This window comes from Diceros bicornis, chromosome 7, assembly GCF_020826845.1.
Source record: "Diceros bicornis minor isolate mBicDic1 chromosome 7, mDicBic1.mat.cur, whole genome shotgun sequence".
Classification (NCBI taxonomy): Eukaryota; Metazoa; Chordata; class Mammalia; order Perissodactyla; family Rhinocerotidae; genus Diceros; species Diceros bicornis.
This window is the reverse complement of record NC_080746.1, coordinates 24,672,186-24,696,353: the sequence shown is the minus strand read 5'-3', so window position 1 is coordinate 24,696,353 and position 24,168 is coordinate 24,672,186. Positions and strand designations below refer to the sequence as shown.

The following is a 24,168-nucleotide window of genomic DNA, read 5'->3' as shown; positions in this document are numbered from 1 at the left end:
GGCCTGTTTGTCTGGAACTGCAGTGGCTCAAGCTGAGACCAAAACCCAGAAGTCAGTAGCTCAGATAGGGCTTGTGCTGTGCTTCACAAGAGGGTGTTATGGCGGAAAAGGCAAGAAAATCAGACCCACCTTCTGCCACTTAGTACCTCAGTTTTTGAACAGGATGCTCACTTTATTATTTGCATATATTATTTTCTTGCTGAGTTCAGAGACATCCTTTGGTTTCGGGTGGAGCGACTCTCCTCTTAGCCAGAACTCCAACTTAGCCTCCTTCCCTGAACGCTATCCACGCTGTCCTATCGCTTGCCTGGCCAGTGGGCACCCTGCCTACTTGAGCATCTATTCTCTGCATCCACCATTTCTTTCTCAGGTGAAGAGAGCGCCTGGACTCGCCTACCAAGCCCCAGGTAGGTCTCAGTGTCTTGCCCCTCCCATTGGCCCGCCCTGCAGAGCCTAGGGACGCTGGATAAATTTGGCTATTCCCCCGAGGGGAGGGGCGAGATGCGGTCCTGTTTTTAGCCACAGCGCTCTCTTCATCATATTTCAGAGAGGCCAGACTGGACTTTTCCTCGGCCCTGCGCCCTAGGCAAATACAAGATCTCCCTGGGAAGCTCGGAGTGGGGCGGGGAGCTGGCTCCTCTCCTCTGCTCGCTCCCCTCGAGCAGGACTGGTGTCTGGCGCCGAGCGCGCGGGAGGAGGCCATCGGAAGCGGGCCAACCGGCGGGGCTGCCCTCCCCGCAGTGACGTCCCAGGAGGCGGAGGGGCGACTGGCTGGCTCCGCGCCCTCTCCGCCTCCTCCGGGTGCCGAGTCCGTCGGTCCTCGGGAGATGCTGCTGCCGCGGTTGCAGTTGTCGTGCACGCCGCCGCTGGTCCGCCCGCTCCACCGCCGTAGCACCCCGGTGTCCGAGGACGCACCGGAGCCGGGCCATGCAGCCAGGAGCGGCGCTGCAGGCCATGCTGCTGGCGGTGCTGCTGGCGGGGCCCCGGGGCGCGACGGGGCGCCTGCTAAGCGGTGAGTGCGCGTGCTGGGGCGGGGGCTGGTTCCCGGGCGGGCTCGGCTGATGCACCCACTGCACCCCAGCTTCTGCTGTCTTCAGGGCCACCGTGCCTCTTCTCTGGCCCTCCGCGAAGTGGGTGGGGGAGTGGCGCCCCCGCCCCGCTAATGGACTCAGCCCTCCCGCGCCCCCTGCTTCTAGGGAAGCAATCGCCCGGCGGCTGAGACCAGCGCCGGTTCCCTGCGTATCCTGAATCGCTCGAAGTCAGTTCCCTGCCCAGGGTTACGGGAATTCGTGGGGACGTCGGCTAGGTGGGGCAGTGAGCAAATCTGCCCCAGGAGGTGCCCCCTCGGCCCGCTCCATTGTACGCGGCGCAGTAGCCCCCGGGACCCTCATGCAGGGCAGGCTCACCAACTCCCTCGCCCTGCCCACTGGGGAGATTTCCTGTCCCCGGAGACGGCGGGTACAGTAGGGATTCTGTATCGGCTGTGCCGTGGGAACCCAGCCCGTTACTCCTGGTCTCTTCTGCGGGGGAGGATGGCTGGAATAAGAGCACTTAGAGATCGGAAAGGAGCCTAGTTAGCGCGGGACAAGCCCCGCCTGACTGGGGGAATGACTCTCTGCTTCCTTCCTCCTGTCGTGTCACTGCAGCCTCGGACTTGGACGTCAGAGGAGGTACAGTGCTCTGGCTTCTTGCCTCTTCCCTTTGTTCTGCATGTCGGGGGAGGGGGGAGAATGTCCATGCCCCTTTCTCAGGTCCCCTTCACAGGCGACAGGTTGACAAGAGGGATGGAGAATGAAAACCTCTGCTCCGTTATCTGTGCTTGCGAAGCTGATTGAAAGAATCTAAAGCTGGTTTCAGGGTGGCGTGGGGTGCGGGGCGGCCAAAGGGGAGAGTAACTGAATTAAGCTGTTTGGGTTAGGGCTGTATGGGATCTGTCCTCAATCGTGGGGAACAAAAGTCCCTCCCGCCCTTCCCTTTCCTGCAAATGAGAGGAGAAAGACACTTCCTGAAGGCAGGGGAACCAGATGCGCCCTCGGGCCTCCTTCCAGCTCTGGCTCTCTCTGGCACTCACCGGCTGACTTGGGATGTGTGACCAGGCTGGACTATGCAGGAAACTCATTTAAGGTGTTATGTTTTCCCTTGATAATCCAACGGTGAAAAAGTGGGGACTGCCAGTAAATTAAACTTCAGCTTTTTTTTTCCGGTGCCCAGGTTGGGGGTTCCTGGGGCTCATTCGTTTTTCCTCTGCTGCCTCATTTGGAGCCACTTTAAGGACTCCTAGAAGCTGGGCTGGCCCAGCCTTCTTCTCAGGCAGCATCCCAGCCACAGCCTATCTGGCCAGTGGTCCCTAGTCTCTCTGGAACACCTCCTTAGTGAGAATGTCTCTCTTTTGAGGCCTCCTAATTTGCTGATGGACTGGTCCTGTTAGAGTTTCTCTATTTAGCAATAGCAGAAGAATGACAGAGAACGAAGATGCAAAACTCTTAGAACTTATCGCTTATTGAGAATTTCTTTACAAAAGCAATGAAAGAAGAAACAGAAAATAAGAATTCACAGGAGCTTTCTGAATTATCCGTATGTGCTTTGTTCCCATTTAGCACTGAAAATGCAGTCAGCTGTCTGTGGCCTTTTGCCCTGTATTCTGGACAGTATTGGGAATAATGAATGCGATCTGGCTCCCTGCACAGCTGCAAAACAAGTTAGGAAAATGAGAACATTCCATGAGGACTGGGAAGAGGTTCCCAAACCAAAATCCTTTATCCCTTGCTCTGTGGCAGCGGTTCACACCCACAGCCCACGGTTTAGCTCTCCACTGCAAGGGATTCCCCTGGTTGAATTTGGTTTTCGCTTTGTACATCTGGATCCAGAAACCTATGCTGGGTGCTCCTGTGGGCTGGGAACTGGCATTTGTGTCTGTATTCCCAGCACCTAGCACAGCACCAAGCAGAGTGTAGCCTCAGTACACGTTGACTGAATAAAGGAGTAATGAGGCTAATGTTTCAACAAAACTACGGGCACGGGGACACACGCTAGGGTGGTGTGTACTGGTGAACGATTCGTTATTTGCTCCTCAGTAGAATCCTAGCCATTTGTCTGAGATGGTCTTCAGTCAGTCAGACGAGACATTACATGGGCTACCAGGGCCACCTGAGCCTGGGGTGGAGTGAGGAGGGGGCAATATAGTTCAGAGGTTACTGGTGTGACTTTGTAATTAGATCTGGGTTCTGACTCAGGCAATGCTGCTGATAGCTGTGTGACCTTAGCCAAATTACTTAATTTCTCTGAGCCTCAGTTTTCTCATCTGTAAAAAGGGGCATAAACAATATCTACATCAGGGGATTACTATGCGAGTTCAGTGAGATAAATGCTGTCTTCAGGCAAGATCAGTAGCAGAAAACTCCATGGATCTGATGCTCTTAGCTTCTGCTTATCCCAGAGACTGGGCGAATTCTCAGTCCTACTACATAGGCAGAGGGTTCCAGGGTAGAGGAGCCCACACCTGACTTCAGAATGCCTCTCTTATCTGAAAGAACCACCAAACAGAGATAATTCACTTTAGGCCACACTATCCCCTGAGACTCCCTAATGGCATGAATGTTTGTGTGCCTTTAAGTGAAACCATAAATCTTCATCTACCTCTCTTTTAAAGGATGGTCAAAAATGTCTGCTTTGCAAGAATCTGTAATGAAACAAACAAAACATGGAGTCCCCACACAATATAGTTTAAATCACTGCATCTCCATGCTGGAAGGGGTATTAATTTTCTCTGAGAACTCTAACAGACATTATAATAGTCCACTGAGGAGTAATCAGAATTCCTGACCAGGGAGAGCTTCGTTCAGATGCCTCTAAGCATTGCTGCCCTGGTATTCTTTGGGGGACACTGAAATAGGTTGGCTTCTTTTTTCTCTAGGGCAGCCGGTCTGCCGGGGAGGAACACAGAGGCCTTGTTATAAAGTCATTTACTTCCATGATGCTTCTCGAAGACTGAACTTTGAGGAAGCCAGAGCAGCCTGCCTGAGGGATGGCGGCCAGCTAGTCAGCATCGAGTCTGAAGATGAACAGAGACTGATAGAAAAGTTCATTGAAAACCTCCTGGCATCTGATGGCGATTTCTGGATTGGGCTCAGGAGGCGTGAGGAGAAACAAAGCAATAGCACAGCCTGCCAGGACCTTTATGCTTGGACGGATGGCAGCACATCAACATTCAGGTAAGTGTGTGGAATCCACAGCGGCAAACTCACTTGACGTCACTCAGAAAGGAGGCAGGCTGGATCCAGGGCACCGGGTCAGTGGGGAAGAGGAGAAGGCCTAGCCAGGCAGAGCCCTGAGGGGATAGCAGCACGAGAATAGCACTGACTGGAGCAGTGTGGTGAGTCAGCCTTGATCTGGTCCCAACTCATGTCCAAAAAGCTCTGTTCAGGAGGGTGTGGCCCAGAAGCATTGTTCAATGGCATGCGATGCTTGAAGTCAGTGGTTCTGGCTGTCTGGCTTTTTGGACTAGAACCCCAGTGAGAGATTGAAGGTCTGCGGGGCTAGGACTCAAGATAGGTCTCCAGACCACATCATGATGATGGGCAAGAAATCAGAGTCAAGATATAACTCTATGGATTGGCCAAGAGAGGACTTAAGGAAGCCTGCAGTTTGTAGGACCCTCCTGAGCCCAACGCATCAAGACTCACTCATTCCACACCCTACCCTTGCACCATGGCATTGCCATTGTCCCCCCCTAAGAAATTCAGTGACGTGGACAAATGTCAAAAAATATGAAATCATAAGGCAGACATAAGACTGGAAAAATGTTTTAACAAATTTAACAGAGTATCTTTTTTATGGTAAAGAGTTTATATAAGTCAATAAAACACTAAAAGTTTATATAAGTCAAAAAAAACCCAAAAGATAAAGAGGCATAAGATCTGAGTAGACAGTTCACAAAATACAAAATCGAATTGGTAAACAATCATATGGAAAAAGAGTTTAAACTCATTATCAATCAAAAGAATGAAGATTAAAATATATCTTTTTTACCAATTATATTTAAGACAGCATGTCAGCATCTATTAAAGTCCACCCATTATTCTAGTTAGATCCACATCTTCATCTGAGTTCCAGGAGTAGCTTCTCTAGGATTCTCATGGGAGAAATTTTAAAAAGGAAGGTTAATAAGATGAACTACTCTCCCCACTACTACAGCTGGTCCCAGGACCACAACTGATACTTATTGACCTCCCTCCTCTGTTTTCCAGTTCCCTCACCCTCTGCTCAGGGAGCCTCAGTGGCTTACCTTGTGGCAGGACCCCGACCCTCATCCCTGAGGAGTGTGAAGCCCTAGTCACTTTGCACTTCTCAGGCTGGAGTGATTGCACTTTTCCATTTACCATCAAAATTGGCTAAGTACCAACAGGTACCCAAGGAGATAACCTGGGTGCCAAACATATTTCTCCCTGCCCATAATGTGTAACAGCAGACCTACCTCTTTATCATGATTAGAGTCAGTTATCTCCTGCTAAGATAATGCCTCCTCTTCTTGCCTGCTGATCCCTGGACACAGGGATCCCAGAGTGCCCAAGTGGCAGCCATAGGTCATAGTTCGATAAGATTCTTGCTGTGTCTTCAGATGACAGTGTTCCCCCTTTGAGTCCTAGGACCTCTAAATTCACAGAGCCCAGCGTTGCAGAGACAAAAAGCACAAATTCCCCAAGTGGGTCACTACCAGTGATTGTAAGCAGGGCTACTCCTGCTTCTACCCCTTGGCTCCCAGACCCATGTATTCTTACTCTTGGGGACACAGGATGATACGAAGGTCATTGATTCAAAGTGTACACCTCATCTTGGAGGATGATGCCTTGTCCTCACAAAGTAGCCTCTAAGCTAATGCTTCAGCTGTGTGTTTTAACAAGCTCTTCCATCACTCTGTCAGGCTGACAGCCTCAGGATGGTGCCATATGTGATATGACTAGTAAATCCCATGGCCAGGTGCCTACTCCCACACCTCCTTTGCTATAACATAGGTCCCTTGGTCTAATGAGATGTTATAGGAGATCCTGTGCTGGTAGATCAAATACTGTGTAAGCCTTTGCATAGTGGTGCTGGCTAAGGCCCTGAGGCAGGAAAGGCAAATCCATACCCAGATTGTGTGTCTATTCCTGTCAGAATGAATCATTGCCCTTTTCAGGATGGAAGGAGTCCAATGTAGTCAACTTGCCACCAAGTGCCAGGCTGGTCTCCCAGGGTTGGTGCTCTTTCAGGGACTTAGTGTTGGTCTCTGTTGCTGGCAGGTTGGAGCTTTGGCAGTAGCTAGATCAGCCTTGGTGAGAAGGACCCAATACTGTTGAGCCCATGCATAGTCTCCATCCCTGCCACCATGGCTACTCTGGTATGTATCTATTGTGCCAGCACTGAGGCAGCTGATATCAACTGGCTGAGTCATTTTCTCTCCCTGGTTGTTTAGGGCCTCTCCCATGCTAGATGCTTTCTGGTGGGCCTTAACAGGTGATAGAGTCTCCTACTTTATGCCTGCTCTCATACGTCTATTCACATCACTCTATCCAAGAGCTCCTTGTCCCCAATCTTCCATTCTTTCTCCTTTTAAAAAGATTTTTTTCTCCTGATCAGCTGGCCAAGATCTCTGCCTTACCCCTGAGTCCTCATATATTTTAACCTCCAATAACTTCTCTTCCCATACAAAGTGGCTAACTAGGTGCACCAACTAAGTTCTGGCCATTGAGAGGATGTCCCCTTACGACTTAATCTTCCAAGGCCACCTCTGAGTGGGGCTGTAGTGCAGCTGTTGTCTTTTTGGAGTTGTACTCCCATACTTGAGTGACCCATCCACAAACCAAGTTCAGGCTGCCTCTATCAGCTAGTCATCAGGGATTCCCTTATGCAGCTATAGGAGGAAGCTGAGGGAGAGGCTCTGGTACAATAGTGGTAGATGTCATGGCAGTCTGCTCTACTATTTATACAGTGCCCTTTGATCCTGCTCATACAATGCCCTTTAGTCCTGTATATACCTCTTCCGTCTTATAATAGACTGATTCCATGCCTGCCCAACTAGATGTGTCTGACAGTGTCTTACTCATGATGGGCAAGTTGAGTTGCATGGTCTCTTGGTGCTCCTTGCCTAGAAGCAAGCCAAGAGTTGTTTTGCAAAAGGTGACTATTTCTCAGCTACAAATGATATGGCTTTGCTACAGAATCTTAGGGGTCTGTATTGTGATTCTCTCTTGGGACTTGTCGCAAATTCTATATGGCATTATTTTTCCCACCACTGATATCTCTAATAATAAGGTCTACTGGATCATTTGGCCAAAGTGGCAAATCTGCTTGCACTGTGGCCTAGACTTGCTTCAGAGTCCTTTTCTGCTCCAGACCCCACTCAGAGCTGGCTGTCTTTTATGTCAGCTGGTATATGGGCCAGAGCAGTATTCTCAGGTGTGAAATATGCTGCCTCCAGAACCCAAAGAGGCCTACTAGATGCTATGCTTCCTTCTTCAAATTATTGCAAGATGCTTCAAATTATTGCAAGCTGCAATAATTTGTTCTTTAATTTGAAAGGGATGGTCTGGCATTCCCTAGATCACTAGACACCTACACTTTTTCATGAAGTGGCAGGCCCCTGAATCTTCATGAGGTTTATTTCCAACTCTTGGAGCATATGAGTCTTACTAAGGCCTCCAATGTACTAGCTACTTCTTGCTCATCTGGTTCAATTAGCATGATATCAGCAATATAATGAACGTGTGATTTTCTGCAAGATGTCTAGGCAGCCCATGTCTCTTCACACCATGTTATGACAGAGGGTAAGAAAATTAACATAGTTTTGAGGCAAGACCATAAATTTATACTGTTGTCCATTCCAAATGAATGCAAACTGTTTCCAATTCTCTTTCTGATACAAATGGAAAAGAAAGTGTTCACCATATCTGCATACTAGGTACCTGAGGGCGTGTTAACCTGCTGTAGCAAAGGCACCACATATGCCATAGCAGCTGCAATTGAGGCTTCTACTTGGTTGAGTTTATGCTACTCCAGTATCATCCTTCAGGATCTGCCTGGTTTTTGCAGAAGCCAGACTAGTGAATTAAATAGAGAAATGATGGGAAATACCACCCTAGCATTCTCTAGGTCTTTAAGGTTGGCACTACTTTCTATCATTTTCCCCTGGAGAAGATATTGTTTTTTATTTACTGTCTTGGGGAGGGTGGGGAAGAGTGCAGTTTCAGAGGCTTCCACTTGACCTTCTTCATTATTATAGCTCTTGCTCCATAGGCTTTCAATTTGTACATTTGGGAACTGGGGAATGACCACTGGATGGTGAGCTGGTCCTGAGCCAGAATTCCATTTAATACCTGGCCTCAATATGCTCCCACCCTAATGGGTAACCTTCATACCACTTCAAGTCTTTGGGTATCAATGTAACTTGCACCTTGTGTCCAACAGTGCTTGTAATACTTGGGTATTCCTCTTTCCCCAGTGTATGGTTACTTGAGTAAATGGCCAGAGGTCTCTGTGAGAGAACAGGGAAAATTATTACCATGTGCACCTGCCGTGGTGTTGCAGGGTCCTTCCTCCTGGGAACCTGGCCTCTCCTTCTATCAGGGAGTTCCGAGCCTGAAAGCTGGCTCAAGTCCAGAAACCAGGTGCCAGGCATAACATTCCATCCATTCTATCATCTGTGAAACAAAATAACATAAAGCCACAAGGCCAGTGGGGAGAACAAGGCAAGTCAGAGTAGGAGGTCCACCAATAGAGTTGGAAAATGGCCTAGAGGTAACTAATGAGGTACAGAGCCCAGCCCCAGTCAGCGCCCCCAGCTGTCCAGGCATGGTGTCCAAGCAGTGTTGCAAGCTCAGCTATTGTCCAGGCACATTCAACCCAGTGGGTGCAGCAAAGGATCTTCCTTTTGGTGGACAACAATGTAGCACTCAAGCAGAGCCATACTGGGGAGCTATAAGGAGACTTCTTAGCTGTCTCCTAACGAGGGGCTCTGACAAGAGCTAGTTAGAGCAGCAGGGCCCAGCTAAATAATCTGAGCATCAGGGGAAGTTCTGAGGGCCGACAGGAAACAGCTCAGGTAGGTAACCAGACAGACCGCAAAACCCAGCCCTGAGTCAACGCATGGCGGGAGTGCTTGCAGCACTTAGAGTCTCTGTGGAATCCAAAGCCTCAACCTGGCACCCACATATCCAACTGGGTGGCAGTACCACTTAATTCCAGGTCCCACTGGATCGTGGAGCTGAGGCTGCTAATGCAGCCCATCCAGGAGCTAGGGAGACAAAGACAAGAAATCTGCAGCAGAGGCTGACGGAGAGGCTCATCAGCCTGTTGAAGTGGAAACAACTGAAAAAGACCATGTGGGCCTCTTGCACTTGTCCCCAGCCCCCCTCACCTGCTTTGACAGCCTCTACACTTTGGAAAGTCTTGCTCAGATGCTTGAATTTTCCATCTACTTCCCAGGGCCAGGAAGGCAGTTATGGCCACTGAAAAGCATGGGGAGACGGGAGCAGGGTAAGCTCTGCATGAGTTAAGTCATGCCTCTTCTCAGTGCATCGATTTCCAAAAAAAGAGAAATAAAACCCAGTTAGCGAAAATCAAGAAAGAAATAAGATTGTACAGACTGGCCCTGCTAGCTGCTTTTTCTCGTAATTAGTTTGCAGACATCATATGGTAATATATTCCTCCCTGCAAAGAGGTTGTGGCATATGTCAGATGATTGATTGTGATGTCCGTGTTAGAAGGCGTGTGGTTCTATTTATTGGCAGTACTTCAATTCCTCACTCTCTGCCTATCGTGTTCTGAAGCAGAATCTTAAGTTCATGGCTCAGTGGAACTTGATGGAAAAACAAAGGCTTTGAAGTCCTTGGATCCCTTCTCCAGTTGCCTTCACCGTTGATCTCTTTCCTACAGGAACTGGTACGTGGATGAGCCTTCCTGTGGCAGCGAGGTCTGCGTAGTCATGTACCATCAGCCGTCAGCACCCCCCGGCATCGGGGGCCTCTACATGTTCCAGTGGAATGACGACCGATGCAACATGAAGAACAATTTCATTTGCAAATATTCCGATGGTAATGAATCCTCTCCCAAGTTATGGGGTTGAATTATCAACCTCTTCTCTCGTTTCATAAGCAACTGCTAGTCCCAAGAATTTATGATGTGGTCTTTAAGAAAAGCTTATTGCAATTGCCAGCAGTGTTAAACATTGGGAATTTTTGTAAAGAGAAATATAGTGACACTTCCTAGTTGAACAGTACTCCTAGCAAAGGAGAGGGGTATCGGATGCTAAGAGAAGGGATAAAGAAAAGAAAAGGTATAATTTATGTATGATAAAGCAAGGATTATGAGAACTTCAGGAAACAAAAAGCCCTCTGAGTGGACAATCATAAATTGTTATTCTTTCCACATGTGAGGTTGGCTGTTAGGAGCTTGGAATAAAGAAGAAATATGAAAGGAAGCTGGCCATTGTTCCTGCAAGTCTTCTAACAGCCATGTGAGATTATTTTCTGGGGCTTTAAGGAAACAGACTAATGACCAAAGGAGGTAGATGATAAAATACACCAATTTCACTGGCATTGGGCAGATAGCAGACACTTTGATGAACAGGCTTCAACTCCCCAGGCCACCCTCTATATATGCCTTGCAAATTCCACTGGCATTTGCTTCTAGATCTGTTAAGGATTTTGAATTGGCTACAAGCCTGTGGTCTCCCTCTGCTTGAGTTTCCAAAATTCGCCCATTATAACTGACTTAGATCTAAACCTGAAGTGATTTTTGATCTGTCCCTGAAGATGCTCACCTCCCTGAAGCCCACTGCTTCGCCTCAGTTGTGCATCCTTTCCTGATAGGAGTAGAATGACTAGTTAGTTACATCTAGTTGGGGACTAATTAATCCTGACATTTTAAAATTGTTTGAATTGGACTATGCTTTTGCTACAATTTTTGCTGCTAAAAGATGTTTTTCCTCCCTCTTTAACCCTTCAGATGAATTCTTCTCTCCAGAGACCTGGCCCTCCACACCATACAGAGTTGTCTTAGGAAGGGAGATTGCAAAGATCAAGGCTAGCTTAGCAGGTCACCTTTTCAGAGCAACGAAAGGAAGACACTTGTTAGAAAGTGGCTTCCCATCACTTTTGTTAATTCTATCCTATTAGTTCCATGATTTAAACTTTTGTACTTTTTAAACATTTGTTGAAATGTGAGATTTTGACAGTTGTTTTCATATCCTTTTATTTTTGGACTTTGAATCTAGTTGGGTTTTTTTAAATCATATGCTTTATTACTTTTGCTATTACCTGTGTTAGACTGAGTCCTGGCAGGAAAAAGATGGATAAAGATGTAAGGGAATAATTAGGAGAGTATAATAAAAAGATAGTTGCAGAAGTGTGGGCAAAGGGCAAGGGACAGTGAAGTGCCCAGGGACTAGCTACAATGGGAAGCTGTTACCATCCCTAGGCCTAAAGGAGTGAGGAGAGAGAATGGTTTTAGTAGAACCCAGAGAGAGCTTGGATTCATGGAAGAGAAGCCACCCAACAGGAGCTGTAAACATAAAATGCAGCTACTGTCAAACCACAGGGGGTCTATGGAATAAATACTCCTACCCTGCCCTCTGATCTCCTTCCTCTGCCACCCATTGGTTAAGTCCAGTCAGAAGCCAAAGGACAAGGGAGCCCCAAAGACCAGTCCATAGAGGTCAGCCTCCCAGGACACAGAGAAGAACAGAGAATAGATTGGGCAGAGGGAGGTGGGCACATGGAGAAAAACTAACACATTGCCTTTATGTGGCCATCCATCCTCAGGATAAGTTTACATACCTTAGCATGCTGTACAAGGATCGGCATGACCAGACCGTTGCCTCTCTCCAGCCTCCATTCTCACCACTCCCACTCCTCCCCTCATCCCATTCCCCTTTGCACTCTGTGAAGTTCCCCAAGAGCGCTTAATTGCTGTTTCTTGTGCTTGGAACACCCTTCCTCTTTCCCAGTCAACTCATTCTCACCTTTCAGGCTCAGGTTAAACATCACCTTCTCTCACAACAACTAAGTGCAACAGGTGATCGTGGATTGGATCCTGGATGATGATGATGATGAAGATGATGATGATGGTTTTCTATAAAGAGCATTATTAGGACAATTGGCAGAAGTTGAATAAGGTCTGCAGATTAGATAATAGGATAACAATGTTGATTTCTTGGTTTCGATCATTGTACTGTGGTTATGTGAGAGAATGACCCCCGCCCCCCGCCGCCCCCCCGCCACACACAACCTTTTAAAATACACAATGAAGTACTTAGGAGTAAAGGGTAGCCATGTCTGCAACTTACTCTCAGAAAAAAAGTTATGCATGTGCCTGTATGTGTTCCCTATACATATACGTGTATAGATACAGATATAGATAAAAATATAGGTATAAATATATAGAGATATATATAAAGAGAAAGAATAATTAAATAAATGATATATGATAAAATGATAACATTTTGGTGAAGGATCTATGGGAATTCTTTGTGCTATTCTTGCAAATTTTCATAAATCTGAAATTATTTCAAAATAAGAAATTAAAAAATAATTTCCTCTGGGAAACCTTCCAAGGCCCATCAAAACTAAGTTAGGTGTTCCTGCTATAAGAATCATAGCACCTCACATACACAGTACTTTAAATGCCTATTTATAAGTTTGTCCCGTGTACTACATGGTTGGCATAAGGTCTGGAAACACACGTTTGACCAATTAATCCCTACACTTGATGGGCTAGGGAAAGGTCATCCAGTGTTCCAACAGGCTGGCACACCATCCATTATGCCAGAGGGGCAAGGGACTGATTGTCTAACATCTAAAACTAGATTTAACAATGTAACCACGCAGAGTGGGTGGCATGCTAGCCAGATCTGAACACTTGATTACTTATGGGGTATGCCAAAGGCATAGACATATTCAGTGAAAATCAAAGACATCGTCGGAGGCAATGCATTGCAGGGATTGATGGAAATGCTGCATTAATGTGCCATGTTTACTGCAGTTTTGCACAGTAGATTGAACCATGGAGGAACAAGAAAATGAATAGATCATGTAATGTTATTGAATATACTATGTATTACAATGTAATACACAAAATTAATATTTATTAATATTGTCCTCCATTTCCATATTTTATGGCCATCCTGTAGAGTGTAACAGCCTTAGAGGGCTGGGACTATTTCTCTTTTGCTATTATATCTCCACTACTTAGCACAGAGTTTGTCTCCTTACAATTTTAATTTTCATTTGAATTTATTTAGTTCAAATCCCAGTTCAGCTACTTATTAGCTGTGAGATTTGGACAAATTATTTAATCTTCCTGTGCCTGGTTTCCTTGTGTACAAAATCGAAATAATAATCGCACCTACTTCATAAGGCTGTTATCAGGATAAATTGTGTTTGTTTTTAAAAAACACTTAGAACATAATGATGTTTTTATCATGTAGCAGGCACTACGTATGTGTGGTTTTCTAAATAAATAAATAAATGGATTTGCATCACCTATACACACACACACACACACACACTTATGGGAAGATGATTAAAAGTTTCCTTTCTGAATGAAACTTCAGAATAGCCTTGACATCCTGGCCTTAGGACTGTGAATTCTAAAATCTTGCCCTTAAGGACCCCATCCCCATGAATCCCAGAGCATCTGATTAGCATAAGACGACATTCACGGCCAATACAAGAGGCTGACACACTCCCAGCCAAAAGTAAAAGCATTTGATATAGGTTGTCTGCGCAACCTGACTTTCCTGAGGCTCTGAAATCTTTTAAATGACTCAGGGTTCTAGATCACCAGTCTCTGTTTTGGGGCTGGCCAGTGGTCTACCTAGCCCCCCAGCCACATCCACTGCTTGGAGATCAGTGTTTGTTGCTTTCTAAAACATCCCCAACAGGAATTATTAAAATGTCTTGGATTGCTTTAAAATAATCCAGGCCTGAGTATAGTTGGGGAGGAGCAGGGATTATTGTTGAAACTAGATTAGCGGTACGCTGGCTGATAAGAGTTGAATCTATCTGAGTAATGGTACATAGAGGTTCATTATACCAGTCTTTCTAATTGTGTGTGTATTTGGAAATTCTTGTATTTAAATGTTTTTAAATACTTTTTAAAAAACAAAAAAAGTGCCCAAGTAAAGCTACAGGAAGGGTAGTCTTTGTGCAGAAGTGATTCCTTTGACTTACTAACCCAGTTCCTGCCATCTAGTAACACTAAAAAAAAGTTTATTGGATGACTGAATGAGCAAATGAATGGATGCCTTGCTCTGGCCAATTTCATTCAAGTGGCATGTAAGTTTAGCTATTATTTTCATTTTTGTTTCTTTCTGCTACAGAGAAACCAACAGCTCCTTCTACAAGGCCCACAGGTAAGCCTGTCATTTGAGATTTCAGTTAATTTGGGCTGTTTCACAGCCCTTCTTCATAGGTTTAGAACTATATGTTCTTTAGACCAGACTGTTCAACAGAAAGACCACTGGTGTTAACCCAGACCATTTGGACAGGTGTATGCCATACCCGACTGTGACAAGTAGTTCATTAATCTCACTCTCTAGTGTTGCCTATTTCTCTCAAAGCCAAAAAGCAACAGTTCCAAATTCAGTTTGGGATTTTACTTGTCATTATTGACATTATGAAAGGAATAATTCAGTCTAATGAGACAAGAAGTGAGCCAAACCAATAATTTATGGTCCTAGAAGTGAGTCATTGGCCCTTTCCTTCAGTACTTTATGTGCCTTGATGCCAGCTGCCTGCTGGTTGTTTCAGTACAGTTATGCATCACATAACAACATTTCCGTCAACAACAAACCACATGTATGACGATGGACCCATAAGATTATAATAGAGCTGAAAAATTCCTATTGCCTAGTGACATCATGACATAGCAAATGCATTACTCACATGTTTGTGGTGATGCTGGTGTAAACAAACCTACTGCATAGCCAGTCCTATAAAAATATAGCACATACAATTATGTACAGTACCTAATACTTGATAATGATAATAAATGACTATGTTTCTGGTTTTTGTATTTACTTTACTATACTTTTTATCATTTTAGAGTGTACTCTTTCTACTTATAAAAAGTTTATATTATGACCTTAGTAAAATAAGAAAAATAAAAAGTTTACTGAAAAACAGTATGCTGTATTATGCTATCAGCAGCCTCATACATCTCATGTATACTGCGTCTCTTGATTGCATCATTTTCTCTTGTGCTTGATTGATCTTGTGTTGTTCCTCATGGCCCCTAAGCATACAAAATCCACTGCTTTTGTTATCAACAAGAAGCCACGTCAAATGATTGACCTGGAAACAAAATTAAAATTGATTAAGGACTACAAAGGTGGAAAATCAGAGATGGTTCTTGCTCACCAGTCAGGCATGTCCCATTCCACCATAGCTACGATCTTGAAGAACAAGAACAAAGTGAGGGAAGCTGTTAAAGGATCCACTTCATTGAAGATAACAAGAAGAACAAAAATTCGAGAAGGTCTTATATCAGACATAGAGAAACTTCTAATGACCTGGATTAAAGACCGGAAGCAGAAGCATGTCCCTCACAGCACCATGACACTCACAGCCAAAGCAAAAAGTTTGTTAGCAACGTTGAAAGAAAAGGCTGGACTTGACTATGATATTGAATTTGTTGCTAGCTCTGGATGGTTTAAATGATTCAAGAATCATTATTCATTACATAATGTGAAAGTGAGTGGTGAGTCTGCAAGTGCTGATGTGAAGGCAGCTGAAGAATTTTTGGAAACTCTAGATAAGCTGATTGTGGAGGAAAATTACTTGCCAGAACAAACATTCAATATGGATAAAACCTCCCTATTCTGGAAACAGATGCCTAAAAGGACTTTCATCCATAAAAAAGACAAGTCAATGCCAGGTTTCAAGATTTTTAAGGACAGGATAACAGTCTTGTTTGGGGGCAATATTGCAGGCTACAAATTAAAACCCTTTGTGATCTGGTACAGTGAGAACCCCAGGGCCTTCAAGCAAATCAATAAGCACACACTACCAGTGTGCTACAGGAGAAATAAGAAGTCTTGGATGACCCAGCTCCTCTTCCAAGATGCCCTCTTGAATTGCTATGCCAACAAAATGGAGAAGTACTCTTTGGAGAATAACATACCCTTCAAGATTTTGCTTATTGTTGATAATGTTCCTGGACATCCTCCTTTTATTGGTGACCTTCATCCCAATATCAAAGCAGTGTTTCTTCCTCCAAATACCACCTCTTTGATCCAACCAATGGATCAAGGAGTTATAGCAGCTTTTAAGGTCTACTGCCTGAGGACGACCTTTACCCAGGCTCTTGCTGCAACTGAGGAAGACACTGAGAAGACACTGATGCAATTCTGGAAGGATTACAACACCTATGACTGCGTCAAGAACCTTGTTTGGGCTTGGGGTGATGTCACCAAGGAGTATATGAATGGCATCTGGAAGAAGATACTCAAGAGGTTCATCCATGACTTCAAAGGATTTGCCAAGGAGTAGGAGCTTGCAAAAATCAACAAGGCTGTGGTTGAGATGGAAAACAACTTTAACCTGGGTGTGGATGAGGATGACATTGAGGAACTCCGACAGGTGGTTCCTGATGCATTGACTAATGAGGAGTTGTTGGAACTGAAACAGAAATGCATAGCTGAAGAAGAGGCAAGAGAAAAGGAAACTGCCGGAGAAGAAAAAAGAAGAACTCCCAAGAAAATTCACAGTGAAGAGTTTACCAGAAGCATTTGCAGACCTCAACAAGCTCTTTAAAAATTTTGAAAACATGGACCCCAACACCAAAAGGTTTTCATTAATAGAGAGGAATGTTCATGGTGCATTTTCTGCTTACAAGCACATCTATGATGAGAAAAAGAAACAAACCAAGCAAACCACCATGGACATATTTCTGAAAAGAGTGCCACTTCCTCAAGAAGAGCCTCAGGCAGGTCCTTCAGGAGATATTCCAGAAGAAGGCATTGTTATCATAGGAGATGACAGCAACACATGTGTTATTGCCCCTGAAGACCTTCCAGTGGGACAAGATGTGGAGGTGGAAGACAGTGATATTGATGACCCTGACTCTGTGTAGACCTAGGCTAATATGTGTATTTGTGTCTTCGTTTTTAACAAAAAAGTTTAGAAGGTAGAAAAAACAATTAAAAATAGAAAAAAATCTTATAGATTAAGAATATAAAGGAAGAAAATATTTTTTTACAGCCGTACAATGTGTTTGTGTTTTAAGCAGAGTGTTATTACAAAAGAGTCAAAAAGTTTTAAAAAATTAAAAAGTTTATGAGGTAAAAAGTTACGTTAAACTAAGGTTAATTTATTATTGAAGAAAGAAAAATATCTTTTCATAAATTTAGCATAGCCTAGGTGTACAGTGTTTGTAAAGTCTACATTTGTGTACAGTAATGTCCTAGGTCTTCTCATTCACTCACCTCTCACTCACTGACGCACCCAGAGAAACTTGCAGTCCTACAAGCTCCATTCATAGTAAGTGCCCTATGCAAGTGTACCATTTTTTATCTTTTATAGCATATTTTTACTGTGCCTTTTCTATGTTTAGATATGTTTAGATACACACATACTTACCATTGTATCACAATTATCTATAGTATTCAGTTGAGTAACACGCTGTACAGGTTTGTAGCCTAGGAGCAATAGGCTACACCATATAGCCTAGGTGTGTAACAGGCTATACCATCTAGGTTTGTGTAAGTACACTCTGTGATGTTCGCACAACGACAGAATTGCCTAACAACACATTTCTCAGAATGTATCCCTGTCATTAAGCGACACATGACTGTACATGATTCTTGGCAGCAAGAGTCCTGCCAGAAAGACAAAGACAACTAAACCTCTAGGCCAGCAAACTCAACCCTTTACTTTTCTGTTTATAAAGGCACTGATCAAATTGCTATGCTTTTTGACACCCCACCTTGAACCTGGTAGGACCTCAGAGAATATCTGGATTATGATGCCTTTCTCCAGCTTCTCAAGTCCGTGTGTCTCTCTCCAGGTGAAGGAACAGAGCCAGCAACACCAATGCTTCCAGAAGACATAGAGAAAGAAGATGCCAAAGAAACGTTTAAAGAAAGCAAAGGTATGTACAGAACTCTCCAGGGAAAAATAGATACTGGGACTCTCTTGATCACAAATTACCCCTAGTTACATTTCTACTTTGTTCTTTCCCTCAGCTACTTAAAAATGGAACTAGACAGGGCATTTATGACTTTGCAAAAACTGCATTAAATGTTAGAGTTCGTCAGTGAAATATACAAATGGAGCTATCCTAAGATAATTGGGGAGATTAGACTAGAGAGAAGGTGAAAAATCTGTGTGAAGACGGAGCCTTGGGAACTACCCAGAAGTTGTGGGAGGTGGTTGGGGTAGGGAACTGAGAGAATGGGTGTAGAAAAATAACAGCAGAACGGCCCAGGCCATGATGCATAATATCTGTGATTAATATTCATTTATGAAACAAATAGAGGAAATGGGCAAAAACATTTTAAAAGTCAAATCATAAAATATAAAAGAAAATGCGGTAATAGATTGGAGTGCTAATGGACTTTCAACCTCGACTCACTTTGAGTTTCAAGAGGGAGATCTGGGTTTTTGTCACTGGGAAAACCACATAATTTCTCTGTTCTTCAGTTTAGTCATCTGCAAAATGGAAGTAATAATATTTTTCTTATCTGCCTGAGAGCATTACCGTGTCCATAAAATGAAATAGGATATTGCAATACTACAATTCAATTCTGATACTAGCCACTCCAAGTCAATGCAGACCCCACAGGTTAAGGGCTCAATCTGCAACAAGAATGCCCTCACTTCAGACATCAGCCACAAGTTCGGGGTCCCCAGGCCACCTGCACTTCTAATCAAGTGGCTATAAACCCAGGTCGTGCCCCACTACCCCCTCAGGTTTAATAATTTCCTAGAACAACTCACAGAACTCAGGAAAACACTATACTAATGACTACATTTAATTATAAAGGATACAAATTAGGACCAACCAAATGAAAAAACACATAGGGTGAAGTCTGGGAGGGTCCCAAATGGGGAGCTTCTGTGTCCTCTCCCTGTGGAATCAGGATGCCTTATCACCCTCCTGGCACATGTGTGTTCACAAACCAGAAAGCTCCACTGAGCTTTGGTGTACAGAGATTTTATTGAGGTGTCACTACTTAGACATGATTGATTTGATCATTGGCCATGTAATTGAATTCAATCTCTAGGCCCCACTACCTCCCCACTAGCCCCTATCCTGAGACATCTCTGTCAGCATATGTCTGATATGGATGGTCTGAGGGGCTCAGGAAATATTACCTGAGAAATTCCAAAGAGTTAGAGCCTCCCTCCCAGTAATCAGGGACAAAGGCCAGTCAAATTCTTTCTTGTACAACAGACATAATGTGTGAAAATGCTTTGAAAAAAGTACACAGTACTATGCAGGAGTGGGTGGCATTTTTATTTCTCTTTGTTATTCTGGTGGTATTTAAAGTGGGTTTGGTTTGGGGGTTTTCTGTTTGTTTGTTGTTTTGGTTTTGGGTTTGGGGTTTTTTTTTTTTGGTGGTTGTCAGGTTTGCAGCCTCACCAAAAAAACAAATCAACAGCCCCTGGATGGTTGGGAATCTGGCACCAGTGGGAGGAGGAAGGCAGTCAGTCTCCAATCCTTCATTCCTCCCAAAGCCCCTTGAGGGAAAATTCTCTGGTTCTAAGACTTAAAGGACAGAAAAGATCAGGAAAGCAGACCTCTAAGCACCCTGCACAGTCACTGCTCGTGGGCCCAGCTGGATCTGGTTAGTCTTAGAGATGTTCGGAAGGCTCTAGAGTCTGATTCACGTGCTTCATGTGACCTTCTCTATCATGGTAACAACACCAAGACTTCTGGCTTGCTTCTTTTTCCCTCCCTTTCCCCTAGCCCACCTAGGGAACTACCATTTTTGTCCTTAGAGTCAAAGACATCAACACTGCCCAGGCAGCCCCTGCTTCATCAAGGGAGAGGAAGAACAAGAAAAGAGAGAATCTCTCTCCTCTGAAAAAAAAATTTTCATGAACAAAAGTGCCCTTCTGACATTTTGCAACAGACCCAAAAATGTAAACATCTTTTCTCTATTACTTCAGATAATAGGACAGGTAGGAAATGCTCATTTATTGAAACCAGAAGACTTTGCCAAGTGGGTAACTGTATATGTATTTCCTTCCAAGAATGTGCTCTTCGGAACACTGTGTGCTGATTATGCTTTTTTAAGCCTGTTCTGAAGCGCATAAAAACATCACTAATGCTGATAACGAGCGTTTTTCTTTTCAGGAGCTGCCTTGAATCTTGCCTACATCCTAATCCCCAGTGTTCCTCTTTTTCTCCTCCTTGTGGTCACCACAGTTGTGTGCTGGGTTTGGATCTGTAGAAGGAGGCAAGTAAAACCTTCATCCTGTAAACCTTTGTGTCTTCTGAACTCTTTGGGATTTGGACATTGCCCTGTTTACTTCATTAAAGTCTTGGCAGCTCCAAGAGAAGCACCATCGCAGATCTGAGAGTAAATTCTCTGATGGGCTAGGGCATTCGGAAGTAATAAGCATTTGTGCTTAGTTGTGATTAAGAGTTCAATCTTATATTCTTTAATTTTTTTGCATGGAACACTTGAAATGACTTGAGGGGTGAAACTGTGTTATTCACCTCCTATGTGTCCACACATCACTCAGCAAAATGCTCTCATGAATGTATGCTCTCACTCCAAAACTTTTTCTTGGGTGAGTGAAGGAATGAATAGTGAGCCATATGAAAAATCTTCCAAAGCATTCTGACAAACATCCAAAACTAAATCACTTAATTTCAAAATGAAATAATTCAAATCCTTTTAATTGACTTTTCTTTTAATTGAATACACAATTGTAGATGCTACAAAATAGCTACGTTAAGTAGCCTAGAGCACCTCTATTTATGGACCACGTGCCACCACGTTTGAGGTACCCAGAGTTCTTCTCGGCTAACTTTTTATTCCCTATCATCATGGTTTACATAGAAAAGGCTTTTACAACAGGAAAACTAAAGTCCAATTTAAGATTTGACTCATTTTGAACACTAATTTAAGATGAATTAGTAAGATTCCAATGTCAAACCTACTTTGTTTAATAATAACTTCCTTATAGGATTATTAGAAGAATTAAAGCAGTTAATACACGCAGAACGAGCATATAGTAAGCACTCAAAAATGTTAGCTCTTACTATGATCATTTTTATTAGTTAATTCCTTTTAATCTAAAAATAGAATTCAGTTCAAAAAATTACAGATATATTTTCCAACTGCTTACTCTGCAGTTGCTTCTTGATTTCTCTGCCTTTCTCTACCTATTTAGCACCTCGTTAGGATTTGGGAATTGTGACTCTGAGGCTGGAGTTTATCTCAGGGATTTTTAACCTTTTTTGTGCCACAGACCCCTGTGGTCTGCTTAAGCCTGTAGACCTCTTTCCAGAACAATATTTTTAAATGCATAAAATAAAATACATTGGATTGCAAAGGAAGCAACTGTACTGATAAATAGTTAAGCAAAATATTTCCAAAAATGAATATGTGATACAGTAATACATGTGCTTCTTTATTCATGCTTTTTTTGTTTAGTGGTGAGTATAATTATCATAATTTTGTAGTAGGGATGAGCATAAAATATTTTAAGGCAGCTATAATAATTGTGATGTCATATAAAAATTATATCTATGATTTCTGTTGGTGATCAAGTCAAAGATATTACTAATTCTACTCTGGTTTATTGCCTACATTCAGAATTGAAGGACAGGCTAAATTTCACCTACAGATGAGTTTTTAAAAATGTGATATTTTTCCCCATCCAGTCCTATCCACGGACCCTCTGGGGGCTCTGGGGACCCCAGGATAACCACCTCTGTTCTGTGCGTTGGCAGCAGTGAATGACAGATACACAATCACTTTGAACATAACAACACTTTCCTGTTTTGTCACCTCACCCCACCCCACCCCAAAGCTCTGACCTGTAAGGTTAGGTAGGTGACAAGTGCAGAACAGTGATGGCCCAGGATGACTTCCTCCTGCCTGAACAGGAGGCACAGGGATGTTCTCAATCCCCTTGTCTAAAATATTCAGCCCTGGTTTTCTTTCCTCCTAGGAAGCGGGAGCAGCCAGGCCCCGGCACAAAGGAGCAGCACACCACCTGGCCCTCTCCTCACCAAGGGAACAGCCCAGACCTAGAGGTTTACAACGTCATCCGAAAACAAAGTGAAGCTGATTTAGCTGAGCCCCGGCCAGACCTGAAGAACATTTCATTCCGAGTGTGTTCCGGAGAAGCCACTCCCGATGATGTGTCTTGTGACTATGACAACATGGCTGTGAACCCATCCGAAAGTGGATTCGTGACTCTGGCGAGCATGGAGAGTGGCTTCGTGACCAATGACATTTACGAGTTCTCCCCAGACCGAACGGGGAGGAGCAGGGAGTCTGGATGGGTGGAAAATGAAATATATGGTTATTAGGACGCACGAAAAACACTTGAACTAACAAGAATGGGAAAGAAAAGAGAAGCAAAATTCTCCTATTTTCTATAAGGACTCAGAAGGTCTATGAAAATGCTCAGATCCAGTCCTGGGAGTGAGCATGTGATCCCCATTAGCTCCTGCTGGATCCCCAAGTTTTGACTGTATCCCTTATCCCAGCCTCTACCAGCTCCACCTTGATAGAAAGCACCTTGCCCAGGGTCTGGCATGTCGCAGAAAATAAATGTCAATTGATTGGTTACATCTGACTTTCAGGGGCCAGTGCTTTCATTGGCAGGGGTGAGGTTGTGGCTGTGGGACTTGGGAAACCCATCTTTAGGCTCAGTTTTTCTTGCTTTATACAGCAGCACACACAATCACAAAGAGACAGAAATTACAGAAGCTTTTCAAAGCCCGCATATGCTAGCATCAGGCTGGCCTGCACATCAGCAATTCTTCTATCTGTTTCTGTTCAAAGAGTTAAATCAAATAAAAAGCAGGAAACAGAATGTTAGTCGGTCTGTGTCTACAGCCCTTCCTCTGCGTGTGGCCTCGAGGGACCTTTTTTTCTTTCTCCTGACATCCAAACTTGGAAATATCCAACTTGGCAATAGTTTAGAAACTAAAACTGAGATTCGAGTTGGCTTCTAGGGTTGTTTGTGCTCCCAGCCCTGATACTGCACGTGGTTGTGTTTGTGCTCCCAGCCCTGATACTGCACGTGGTTGTGTTTGTGCTCCCAGCCCTGATACTGCACGTGGTTGTGTTTGTGCTCCCAGCCCTGATACTGCACGTGGTTGTGTTTGTGTGTTTGCTTTACTGGAGCATCGACACAATGGTACTAACAGTGATAATGATTCCTACTTTTTGTTTTAGGGACCTGACTGTTTCAAATACTTTTGGACTCAAATCCAGAGTCCAGAAGTTTCTTGGCCTAACATTGGTGGTTTACACTTTGAAGGTCTGAAGCCCATTATTTAAATCACCAGCAACCTCCTTCTATCCTATTATTTTAACCTGTCCTCATATATCTTATTTTAGAAGAGTTTATAACTTTGCCTCACATGCGGAGCCCCAGACGAGACAGAATTAACTAGTCTGGGTCAGAGCGGTATCGAATGCAGCAGATTGTCACTACTGCCCAATTACCTGCCCTCCTGGGGCAGAGAACGGGGTCGATAACAAACACGTCTCTTTTGCCTGCTTCAGGGAAATGTGTTTTGTGGAGTTAGAACATTTCAAGCAAAAACAGTGATGTAGTGTGAAGGACTGATTCATTGCTCCAAAACCTCCAAGTCCCCATTTTGCTTCAGACAGCCTAGCTCTATGATCTATCCCTGTATCGTCCCCTGTGCCCCTCTACTCTGGCCCCTATTAAGCTGCAAGCTCCATGAGGCTAGGGATCCTATCCACCCTGTCAGCATTGTACCTCCTGCACCCAAGACAGCACCTCACACAGAGTAGACAATCAATATTTGTTGAATGGATGAAGCATCCATCTTGCACATTGACGTAAAATAGCCTAAATATTTCAGCTTGACCTGTTTTTCACACTCTACCTGGGTGGGGGAGGTAATTGAGTTATTTTAGTCAGAAAAGCACTCGTTGCCTACAAATAAGGAAGTGTAGTAATAAGTAAACAG

The 24,168-nt window shown here is 44.1% G+C and overlaps 1 protein-coding gene across 3 annotated transcripts; it reads left to right on the top strand.

Moving 5' to 3' along the window:
- The first annotated feature begins 532 nt into the window (after positions 1–532).
- On the top strand, positions 533–22,789 carry LAYN (layilin). Of its 3 annotated transcripts, XM_058545249.1 has the most exons (8): positions 534–1,012; positions 1,647–1,670; positions 3,914–4,211; positions 9,910–10,067; positions 14,354–14,386; positions 18,040–18,123; positions 20,335–20,437; positions 22,164–22,789. In XM_058545249.1, exons 1-8 carry the CDS (start codon positions 928–930, stop codon positions 22,525–22,527), a joined length of 1,149 nt encoding a protein of 382 aa, XP_058401232.1. In that variant the 5' UTR covers positions 534–927; the 3' UTR covers positions 22,528–22,789. The 3 variants fall into 3 exon arrangements, with proteins under 3 accessions (XP_058401235.1, XP_058401232.1, XP_058401234.1); XM_058545252.1 differs by lacking the exon at positions 14,354–14,386 and having other exon boundaries at positions 533–1,012; XM_058545251.1 differs by lacking the exon at positions 1,647–1,670.
- The last annotated feature ends 1,379 nt before the right edge of the window (positions 22,790–24,168 follow it).

Excerpts from the sequence above, each read along its gene's own strand:
- LAYN (XM_058545249.1), top strand. The coding sequence starts at position 928 with ATGCAGCCAGGAGCGGCGCTGCAGGCCATGCTGCTGGCGGTGCTGCTG. Across the intron at positions 1,013-1,646 it reads GACGGGGCGCCTGCTAAGCG|CCTCGGACTTGGACGTCAGA; the intron begins GTGAGTGCGCGT and ends GTGTCACTGCAG. Across the intron at positions 4,212-9,909 it reads GGCAGCACATCAACATTCAG|GAACTGGTACGTGGATGAGC; the intron begins GTAAGTGTGTGG and ends TCTTTCCTACAG.